Source organism: Ruditapes philippinarum, unplaced genomic scaffold (genome assembly GCF_026571515.1).
Source record: "Ruditapes philippinarum isolate M1 unplaced genomic scaffold, ASM2657151v2 ctg752_1_1_1_1, whole genome shotgun sequence".
NCBI classification, from domain to species: domain Eukaryota; kingdom Metazoa; phylum Mollusca; class Bivalvia; order Venerida; family Veneridae; genus Ruditapes; species Ruditapes philippinarum.
Window position 1 is genome coordinate 292,525 of NW_026865967.1, and position 12,358 is coordinate 304,882.

The following is a 12,358-nucleotide window of genomic DNA, read 5'->3' on the forward strand; positions in this document are numbered from 1 at the left end:
TGACAGTAAATCTCTAGACATTAATAAAGGTGACTTGCTTGACAGAAAAACAAGTAATTCTCTATTCATAAATTGAGGTAATACTCTATGCATGAATAAGAACTCTTTATGGTAATTCTAGTGGAGCGGGAAATAAGGTATCTCCTGTCAAAATAGTGCAAATTGTGATACAAGCATGAAACTTTCAGGAAATCATCTTTAAACTATAGAGATTCCAAAAGTGAAGTGGGCCCAAAAATATCTCTGCTCATTCAAGATGGCCGCCATTTTCAAAATGGCCACCTTATAAATTTGACGAACATAATAGCTCATTCTGTGAAATTTTTTGTACAGACCTAAAACTTACACTAAAGCATATATTATGTTTTCGTTTCATAAAAATTAAAATCTTGAACAAAATCAGCGTTCATTTCTTTTCAAAAATCAAGATGGCGTCCAATATGGCGCGGATTTTATGCAAAACTGATGTATCTCTTTTGTCATATAATTTGTATCTCAAATTATGCATATTTCAATAAAAAGTGTATAAAAATATAAAAAATAATCAAATTATATGTAAACCACAATGTAAGTCAAGCTTTTAAGTTATTTATCCAAAAAGTATCTTTAGAAATTTTAAAGAAAAAGTGCCAATATTTGCAGATTTCTCTAACATGGTTTTTGTGTCGCCTCTACGGAGTAGTGGCGACATATAGGGATCACTTCTCCGTCGTCTGTCTGTCCGTCTGTCTGTCTGTCTGTCTGTCTGTCCGTCCGTCCGTCACAAAACTTGTCCGGACTACTCCTCATAAACTACTGGTGCAATTTCATCCAAACTTTACAGGAATGATCAGTACCAAGTCTAGTTGTGCATATTGTCAGGATTTTCCGGTTCAATGATTTTTGTCAGAGTTATGGCCCTTTAATAATTTTTAATTTTAAAGTTTGTCCGGACTACTTCTCTTATACCACTCATGCAATTTCAATGAAACTTTACAGGAATGATCTGTAGCTCAAGTCCTTGCGCATATTGCACGGGTTTTCCGGTTGAATGATTTTTGGCCGAGTTATGGCCCTTTGATTAAAAGGTTTCTTTTTCTGTGTGTTGCCAGATACACAAAAGCTTGTCCGGACTACTCCTCATAAACTACTGGTGCAATTTCATCCAAACTTTACAGGAATGATCAGTACCAAGTCTAGTTGTGCATATTGTCAGCATTTTCCAGTTCAATGATTTTTGTTTGAGTTATGGCCCTTTAATAATTTTTATTTTTAAAGTTTGTCCAGACTACTTCTCTTATACCACTTATGCAATTTCAATGAAACTTTACAGGATTGATCTGTAGCTCAAGTCCTTGCGCATATTGCACGGGTTTTCCAGTTGAATGATTTTTTGCCGAGTTATGGCCCTTTGATAAAAAGGAGTTTTTTTCTGTGTGTTGCCAGATACGCAAAAGCTTGTCCGAACTACTCCTCATAAACTACTGGTGCAATTTTATCCAAACTTTACAGGAATGATCAGTACAAAGTCTAGTTGTGCACTGTCCGTCTGTCTGTCCGTCTGTCACAAAATTTGTCCCAACATGAAATTGGCCATCATGAGGCGACACATGTGATTACTGATCGCTCTTGTCTAATACTAGTAGGTCGTTGTACAAAATTCGAAAGTAACTTAGTTTTTTATAGTGTATTTGATATTTAATTAGCACTATGTGTTTATTGCAAACATAAAATCTGTGGGTTTTATATTTTGCCAAAGTGGGTGGGGTAAATTTATCTGATAATTGAAAAACATAAACAACGAAGTTGTAAGTTAATTTTATTTCTTTGCTTTTTGTTAAACTTTCTATGAGTTCTTAGGAAAATAGTCACTCTTATTTTTTTTCCAGTAATTTGTGTCTTCATTCAGGTCTAGAGGACTATGCTAAAATGCACATGCATTCATGTGTATACAGTCAATTGTAAAATTTGTTTTAGAGATATAACTCGTTTCAATATTCTTAATTGTAATGATAGTAGACTGAATATACATTAACAAAACATATGTAAAATATTGTCTTATTTACGAATACAATTAATTCCTTCACAATTTCATTACAAAAAGATATAAATCGCTTTTAAGCCAGCACAATGAGAAAAATGAATTTTGCATTAGATACCATAGTCTTACTGAAGGCTTGTTACAGTAAGATTCAAAGTTTTATCTACTTTCTTGTCATTGTAATTAGGTAAAATTGAATTAGCACTGTTTATAGAATAACATATCTAGACATGGTATTTTCAAAAGATACAAAGTAAAATTAAGGTGACTGATACATGTACATCATATGATCTATGTGTAGTGAAATAATCATAATCAATAGTATCGCTTGACCAACATATATTTGATGATAATTTGAAATATAAACAAACTGTCTGTCAAAGGTTATTCAAATTTCATGTTCCATATAAATCAATCCTTGACCACTCACTTTACATCCACTGCAGGATGGAAAATTGCCATAACTCTTTAATACAGAAGTAAGAAAAGATTATGTTAGGAGTATCATTTTTTTCTACCACATACAGTTATGATTTATGAACTATTTGTGAAGGTTTGCTTCAAAGGAAACATGCCCAATATCTAGGTACTCATAGGAACTGTTTCACACAAAAAGACTCATATAGTTATATTTCTATACGAGTCAATAAAAAAACTAAGTCCTATGCCAATAATTCACAATTTTAAAGAGTATCACAGAGTGAATTTTTAAGACAGTTTAAGTCTATGCAAACATTAGTAACATACCAGGGAAAGCCATTTTAGACTGCAGAAGCATGATTAAAAGGCCTGCCATGAAGGGCACTTAGATTTGAAAGACTTATATAGGAAATCACATTAAGTCCTCTTTTGGAGAACTACAATGCCTTTAACTTAGATATTCAACATACCAGTATAACATTGACCTCTTTAATTTACATAAAACTCTCTGTTCGTAACTTAGTGTACAAAGATTTTACATAGTAAAAATGTTTTTAAAAATCTTCTAAAAAGCAGAATGCACAAAGCATACAGCATAGACACTAAGCATGTACCACCATCTTGTGTCTTTAACATATTGAATGAATCTTGCTCATAGAGCCAACCGGGTTTATAGAATTGTGTAGGGAAACACAATAAGAGAACTTCTAGTGTTAAACTAAATGCATAAAATTGTATGATGTCTTGCAGTCAAAATGGCTTTGAAATGGGTATCACTTATTTTACACAGACTTAATATGTAATAACTTTGTATTCTCTAAAACTACAGTAACCGAATTAATTATGTATCATCATAATCTTGTAATACTCTAAAACTATTTAAAAAATCATGGACATATGGACTCATATAGGAATATTAATAGTTATTTAAGTCCTCTCATGAGAAAGAATTCTGAGAAACTGGATATTAAGCTGTTTCTTTTAAAGCATCCTTACAATATTTCGCAAATCATATACTGTTATGACAAAACTGAAACACCCAATTACCTACGTTTATAAATAATTGTGACACCTTTTCCCAACAATGGTGTTTGATTTAGGGTCATCATTGCCCTGTTATTGAAATAAAAAATATATATGAATAATTATGAATTACAGTTATTGTATTTTAAATAATCAAAAACTGTATATGTCGGTCAGGTGATATCATTGATATATCTGTTTCACAACACATAGAATGAGATGATGTGATAGTAGTCTTTTATTTTATATATGCAAAAATTATTATCTCATTGAGTTAGCTTTAAAACCATTTAAAGCCATTTTCATATTTTTCATAGTGAAGGAGTTAATAATATGCGTTAATGGACAACCTTATTCATGTGCGTGTTTGCTATTTAAAGCGTGTTTGTTGATATATTGTCTTCTTATATATCTTTACAATAAACAATTAATAAATAATATCAAGAAATTGAAACAAATTATATCACGCAACCAAATTTTATAACTGAGTGTATACTTATGAATGTAACTATGTTCATTTATTGATATTTTCGCTCACCTACTTGACCCAAAGAAAGACATATATTTTATAGCTTCCTACACAATCAAACTAAAATAAATTCTGTATAAACCAAAGAAAGACAAAAAAACATTCGTCTAATAAAGAATACTTTTTAACAGGGAACATTTGCATAATAAGTAACAGAAAAAGCGAAGAAATAGAAATAACTTACGGTCAGTGTGAATTTTTTTGTTTTTCTATTATATTATATATAATTATAGGATAAATTTACCCCATCCACTTTGACAAAATATAAAACCTACATTTTTAATGGTTCTCTGACATGTTAACAACAAACACCTATTTTTTAATTGAATTACATATTAGAAATATTAAAAGTAAGTTATTTTTTTTTTAATTTTGCATATAGAGTTAGAAAACTAAATTAGATAAATAATATTTAATATGCAAAAAAAATGAGATTTTTTTTTAGGATATCTTTAAACATATTTTTAGACATAAACTTAAAAAGCTTTTCTATCATTATGATTAACATATGATTTAATTATTTGTGATATGTTTAAACACTTTTTTTATCGAAATAAACATAATTTGTGCTACAAATTATACTATAGAAATTATATAACAGTTTTGCATAAAATCGGCGGCCATATTAGATGCCATCTTGGATTGAGAAGAGAAATGAACGCGGAATTTTGTAAGATTTAAAGTTTTGTAAAGGAGACACTTTATACATGCTATGGTGTAAGTTTCAGGTCTTTACAAAAATTTTGACTGAATGAGTTATTTATGTACGTCAAATTTATATGGCGGCCATTTTGAAAATGGCGGCCATCTTGAATGAGCAGAGATAATTTTGGGCCCACTTCATTTTTGAAACCTATGTGGTCTAAAGATGATTTCCTGAAAGTTTCATGCTTGTATCACCATTTGCACTATTTTCTCAATTTCCCGCCCCACTATAGTCCTCAATTAATATAGGATATACACTGCATAGTTTTCTATTTTCAAAGAAAAATTGATGAAAAAAAGAGCAATCTATTTATACGCTACATGTGTTTCCATATTAAATAAAATTATACATGTATATCTTATCTTTGAGTATAGATATATTCTACACTTGAATTAACTTAGTGACTTTAATAAATTAACTTTTTTATTCACTAGGTTATTATACAGTTTGGCTTACAATCCGAAGTTTGTGCGTAGTTTATGGCATTGTTGTGTCTCTGTATCAACTATAACAGCAACCAGGTAATCTCTTTCTGACAATTATCTTTTGTTTCTTTGTAATTTGTTACAACATTTTGACCAGGTACATTTTGTTTTTCTGTTCATGAAATATATATACAGTTTATGTACATGTATAGCCCAAACATTTTAACAATTTTGTACATTTGTTATTTACTTCTTTCTAATATTACAATATATATGCATTTGTTTTGATTTTTGTTGGTTAAGATGTTATGATCACAGACACACAGTTAGCTAAGAACTGATCAAATTTTATAATACAGTCAAATCTATTGAAACAATGTTGATGTAGAATTTCAGTAACAAATGTTTCTTAATACTTTATATCATTTTAAAGTGTTAGAAGTCAGCTTCTCCTTTCCACTGTAAGCTGGAATCCTACAAGGGATATTGTATTATTTCATGTTAGCCAGGTAGATTATATAAGTTTGTAGCACTTTGTAGGTGTCTACTTACATCTGCTGTTTTGCTTGGAGGGGCATCTGACATTTTCCAGCATGTTAAATCCGGAAAAACACATTTATGTGCTTGTATACTTCAAAACAAATGAAACAATGAAAATTAATGTTGCAGTAATGAACTGGAAATAAGAATGAATGACTGTTTTTATAAGGGCTTTTTATTTAAAGGGAAAGACAAGGTTAGAATAAAAACTTGATTTCAGAAAAAGAATACTATAAATAATAAATCTGCAAATTTTCTGCCACCAAATAATAATATTAAACGAATGATAACAAAATTTAAATCGCTAAATCACCGATTTCTACAAATCAGTAAGCGCGGCCATGTTTGTGTATTGGCCGTATAAAAACAGGTGCGCGTGATGTCATTTCCCCACATCTTTAGATTTATGATAAATCTAGTTGAATCGTAGGGAAATATTAATATAATAAAGTATTGACCAGACAATTTAATTTTCACAAGAGGTGTAGAGGAGATTTTTTTATTGTTCAAAATACGTAACAATATCAAAAAAAAATAATAAAAAATAAAGAAACAAAAACAAAATCAACGTCTACCGGTCGCACCACTTCAGGCCAGTGATGCCCGTTACTCCAAACAATGCTATGTTCATTAAAGTCTCATCTTAATGCAATTAAACAATATTTCACAGATTTAATAAATACACATGTTATTATTTAACAAAGTTTCACAATCAAATAATGCAATTAAATAAACGCACCAACGAATAATTGGCTGTTAATTATTGAATGGCGATAATTATCATTAATATAAAAATCCTACTAAAACGTGTTCTTAATAGTACATGTAATTAAATTTTTGCAGTTTGATTCTGACTTTCAAATTAAAAGGTGTGAACACATGTTATCATTGATGTACACATTTCAAAAATATAAGCAACTCTTTTGAAAAGTAAATTGTTAACATGTCTGTCAACATATGATGCTGCGCATCGTAATCGTAGCCTAATATTAACTGCAGGCAAAACATTTTTATTGGCTGCTCAAAAATCTAATTTGCATAATTTATTCACACAATAGCTGGTTCTTACTACTTATGTCTAATACTGTGCATTGTCCATTTTAATTGTTCCTAATTTGCACCAAATGTTCCTGTCACACTGTGTACTGACGATTTTAATTGCTCTTTGTATGCCTCTGTGCCGACATACCTTTTGATCATGCACAATGTTGCCCTGATTGGTTAATCACCCTTGTCAAATATTCTAATGACGAAATTGCATCTATTTTTTGTTACGCTTCATCAGTGAACTGAATGACCTTAGGGGAAATTAAGTTCCACACCTGTCAAATTATACTGTAAATTACAGCATGTCATAAAATAGCAACACATTTTTTTTTCAGTTACCAATAATCATTTTAAATATTAAGTAGATTTATGATTTTTTTGTTTTATTGGATTAAATTTACGGTAGTAGAAATGCGTATCTGTGTGGAAAAGGAATTGGGTTAGTAGATAACGTGGAAAAAAGCTATAGGGAACTGGATAAACCCGAGAATATGCGTAATTACAGGGGAATGGGCAACCTGTTGCTGTTGGTACCAGTTTTGACTGGGTGCCTAAATAACCTAACGGACAGTTTTGTTTTCATACGATATTAGTCCTCAGCAGATCTCTGCATATTGGATTTAGTTGATATTTTACGCTGAAAAAAAGATACATGACCGGCGATGTACCCTATTCGGACAGCTTGTCTAGTGAAAATTAAGTACAAAATAAAAGGATATATCGTCAATTTGAAGAAGTTTCTCATAGTACCCAAATTAAATTGATGGTTTATCTTTGAAAATTAAGCAGTCATTGCTTAAATCATGTGGTTGGATCATCAGCAAGCTTGAAAATCGGACAAATGATAATTAAGGTCGAGGCGTCTTCAATTAATTAATTAAAGCAATTCAGTTCCATATGATGTTTTCATAAATAATATATAATGTACGCAATAAGATTAATAAGTTTTTCATCAAGATATATTTCAGATGTACCAGCGTGTACACCTATACCGGAAGTGGGTGTAACACGTCACAATCTCGGTCTCGTCTGTCTCGCAAGAATGACAGAACGCCAAAATGGCGGCGCCCATGAACTTATTTCTCAAGTAAAAAATAGTGTCTTAAAACACGAATTTCTCACTTATAGGGTTGATGTCAACAGAAAAACTGTCATGGTACCTCTTTTTAAATGATGAATATTTATATTAGACAGACATCAATCCATCCATTCCTATTGACCTTTTCGAAAACCTAGCTAAACACCGTTTTCCGGTACGTTACCGTTTTAGCTCTGGGGAATTACATCAAATGAAGTACATAACACAGTTACGTGATATTTCGATTTTTCTATCATTATTTAACCGTTTAAGGTGAAAAAATTGATGTTTTTGAAAATTATCAATATTCCTTTAATATCTATTCCAAATTATTCAAAAAAATAAATTGTTTATAATGAAAATCAATAAAATTCAAACAGACGTAGTGGAATCTTCCATAATGAATAAGGTTATTTTCTGCGTTAACTTGTGTATTTACTTTATTTTTTGTATGGAATTATTCATACAATGATATCTAATTATTTTCTTATAAAGAAATAATTACTTTATTTCAATTTGATTTTAAAAAAGGCCGAAAACATCGAGTTCGCTATTACACTCCATTGGGTGAATTCCCCAGAGCTATGTACAGAAAGTACCGGAAAACGGCGTTTAGCTAGGTTTTCGAATTCGTGAATTCCTTTAAGATCTTTATCCAGAAATTTGGTTTTTGAAACAGGTTTTACTATCTGATTTAAATTGATGAATTTTAGAACAGAGACGGCATTAATCATGATGTTGAGTCGAGGATTGACTATGTCTGATAGAGATATAGGCAGGATAGTTCCTTTACTTGCCACATTCTGTTCTATGTTTAGTCACTCACTACATACACTTCATGATGCTGACTTTTACGAGGATACTACAGGTAAATTACAAGCTGATTTAGAATCTTTGTTTACTTTTGATATATGATTGCATTTTCAATTATAGAAAGTTATTTTTTCAGTTTCAATCATATAAAATTTGTTTTGAAAACCTAAAGCATAGTAGATGATAGAACATCATAAAGTAAGTCCTTGTTGCATATAGAATAATATAGTTATTAATGTTTTGCAGATAAACTACAAAACAGATATAGAAGACCATGTTTTAATGAATTCTAATTTAAAGTTACATACTATGTACCACAGTATCTAATACTAAAAACTTAAATGATTGTTAGTCCCCACCTTTTGAAAGTATATTTGTGTCAAATAATATTCTGTTAAAAGCTTAAGACTGTAAAGTGACATACTTTATAAACTTTATAAAATAATATATAAGAATTGTTTCGTAACCAGATAAAATGTATTTCAGGAAGCATGCCATTCAATCTATTAGAGATTATACAAATGGTGATAGCTTTGAGAGATGTTTGTCTGGGTATAATAGAGTTGGCACATCCTGACGCAAAACCTACAGTCAACGAGGACTACAGGCAGGCACTGAGCAGGGTCGGTGTTAAAACCAGGAATAATAATGTTAAAGAGTTGAATCAGCAGACATTACAGTGGGGATACTTATTTAAGGTAAGATATACATTGCTTGTGTTGTTACATCATGATTTTGTGTTTATGTTATATTTCAATGTCTTTACTATCAATATATCAGTAACCTTTGGGATAGTCTGTTTATAAGGAAAACTATCGGTAGTTCGTTCACATTTTTCATAATGTATATAATAAAAGGAAAATTACACAAGTGTTATTTTGGTGGACAGTATGACTCATGTTGAGTGTGAAAAGTTGTATTTACAATTTGCTCAAAGGAATTGCACAATCAACTTGTGTGATACATCCCATGCATCATATGTTCATCATTTTTAGATTGTACTGAGTAGCATTCATTACTTTAAGGATAGTCACTGGCTCATGGAAAATTAAGTGTTATAAAAAATACTTGTTCTTTGTACAGATGAAAACTATTCTTTGTGTACAATATTTGAACTTTGGCTGTTACCACTGACATGTTTGTATTATTATCATATCCTTCAGGTGACAGCAAGTTTAGTGAGGCAGATTTATACACGTGATGCACGGAGATCATTTTGTCCTAAAGATCTGTGGTTATCAGATAGAGTCAAGATACAAGCCGACGGACCGTCACAGATTTGTCAGTCTAATATGTCTATGTTTACACAACGACCATTCAGAACGATGCAGTCACTCTCTAAATACCAAGAAGATGAGGGACTGCCACCTTTGTCTAACAGGGACGTCAAAAACCTTGTTATCCTTACAGAACTACCATTTGTAGTTTCATTTCATGAGAGGGTCAAGGTATGTTGACTTCATAAAATACATTAGGTGCAAAGAATTATATGACTATGTAATGATATACAGTATGTGTTTTTATTGAATATTTTATACATACAGTATGTGTTTTTATTGAATATTTTATACATTTTTTAAACTGCTATTTTATTGCCATTTATTGTCCAATTTGCAAAATTTTCACACCAATGAAAAGCTATTGATCCTAGCTTTGTATCAATACCAACTTTCACATAATGATTTATACAGAGAGTTATGTAGCCAGTTATCTTTACACGAAACACAACTGATAAGGATGGCCTGTCGTCTGCTAGTTTGGAAACTGTTTATGGGTGTATTTGAAGTACATTACTGATTTTGAATTTTCAAATGTTCAAAATTTGAGATGTAAATTGTATATTCAAATATAACAGTTTAGACACATATTTTTTTTCTTCAGATATTACAGAAGTTGATAGGTAAAGACAAGGAAGAGAATCAAGGTGGACAGCATCAGTTCTTGTCTGGACCAAGTATTAATGTAATGATAAGAAGAAACTACATCTATGAGGATGCTTTTGAGAAATTGTCTCCTGATAATGGTATGCTCTGTTTCTCTATAACTGAAATACATTAATATATCTGTCAGAATGACTTGCCTGTTACATTAGTATAGAGCTTGTTCAACCAAAGTTTGCCGGTTTTAACCATCCTCAGTTTTAATTGCTTAAAACTGTCCCAGTTATGACAACGAGTTTGACAAACAGCAAGGTCAATACATGTATAAATTATTTCATTAGCATCCTTGTGGCTAACCCTGTAATTTTGTATACTTTCTGCTGCTCAATGTTATCCATTTTTTTTGCTGATCCTCCTAAGTTATGATGGACTGTTCCATTAAAGACATGCCTTTTATACAAATTTTGCAGAATAAATGTTAAAAAAACAAAAATGTAGCCTGTGATGCTTGAGAAGGTTTTGTTAAATCTCAGTTTGTCTCTCTATTATATTTGTATTTTAATCTTTGTTTTAATTGTCTTTACCTCCTTTGTAATTTTAACTTTATAGGAATTGTGAATTATAATTTTTTTAAAAGTATAAACAATATTTTATTATCATATGTTTAGGGTCAACTTATGTGACAGCCTTAATGTCCCTAATCTTTGACTTTATTATACCGTAACATAACTGGAAGGAAAAATTAGCACTTTCTATGTCATGATACATTACGAAGTTTTCTGTTCATTTAAATTTAATGATGAATTTTTCAAAGTATTTAATTTAACTTTGCGTGTGTATTTGTTATATTTTACAGAAGCAAACCTGAAGTTAAAGATGCGGGTACAGTTAGTCAATGCAGCAGGTTTAGATGAGGCTGGTATAGATGGAGGTGGAATTTTTCGAGAGTTTCTTAATGTTTTACTTAAGACAGGATTTGACCCTAACAGGGGATTCTTTAGTCAAACCACTGACCGTCTACTATATCCAAACCCACAAGCAGCTGTTCTTACCAATGATTACATGGATCACTATTATTTCCTAGGAAGGATGCTCGGAAAAGTACTTACTGAATTATTTTTAATGTATTTAGTAAATTTTGCTGTAATTAGGAAATTAGGAGACTATTCAAGATAACTTAATGTTTCAGTACACTGGACTGAAATTTTATATTTCATCTTTATGTACATATGATCGTACAGAATTAAAAAAAGAAACAATTAGAGATGATTAAGAATTAAAGGTGAAGTACATTTTCATTTCCAGGTTGTATTTAAAATCTTTTAAATCATAATAATTCAGGGTTCTCGGTGACGCTTATTTCAGCATCCCGGTACTCATGTTTGTTACGACTGGACACATATATTTCAAAGCAATAATTCTGCGTACGCTTAATTTCACCCGAGGACTCATAAACATTACTGATTGTACACAACCACAAATACATCAGCGCGTGTTGATCTATTATTATTTTTATGATATTTTCTGATTAATATATATAAGAACATTTTATTATTATTCATTGTGCATTAGTTTAGTATTCTCATTTGACAAAGTTTTTGTTTACATTTTTAGGCTATATATGAGAACATGTTGGTAGAATTACCATTTGCTTCATTCTTCCTGTCAAAGATTTTGAGTCGTCATAGCGGTTACCTTGACATTCATCACCTTGCTTCACTAGACCCAGAAATGTACAAAAATCTTCTCTTCCTTAAACAATATGATGGAGATATCAAAGATCTAGGGTTGGATTTTACAACTGTGAATAATGACTTTGGTGAAACAAAGGTATAATTTCTTATTTCCTACCTGTATAACTTAAAGGTAATAGCCAT

General features: G+C 30.9%; 1 protein-coding gene across 1 annotated transcript in view; it reads left to right on the forward strand.

The window, feature by feature from the left end:
• Positions 1 to 12,358, forward strand: part of LOC132730901 (ubiquitin-protein ligase E3C-like) — a 31,672-nt gene that overhangs the window by 13,794 nt on the left and 5,520 nt on the right. The window contains exons 11-17 of the mRNA XM_060716984.1: positions 5,133 to 5,219; positions 8,502 to 8,656; positions 9,088 to 9,299; positions 9,765 to 10,049; positions 10,483 to 10,624; positions 11,338 to 11,582; positions 12,096 to 12,311. Coding sequence (XP_060572967.1) covers positions 5,133 to 5,219; positions 8,502 to 8,656; positions 9,088 to 9,299; positions 9,765 to 10,049; positions 10,483 to 10,624; positions 11,338 to 11,582; positions 12,096 to 12,311 — 1,342 coding nt within the window. The remainder of the gene's footprint in view (positions 1 to 5,132; positions 5,220 to 8,501; positions 8,657 to 9,087; positions 9,300 to 9,764; positions 10,050 to 10,482; positions 10,625 to 11,337; positions 11,583 to 12,095; positions 12,312 to 12,358) is intronic.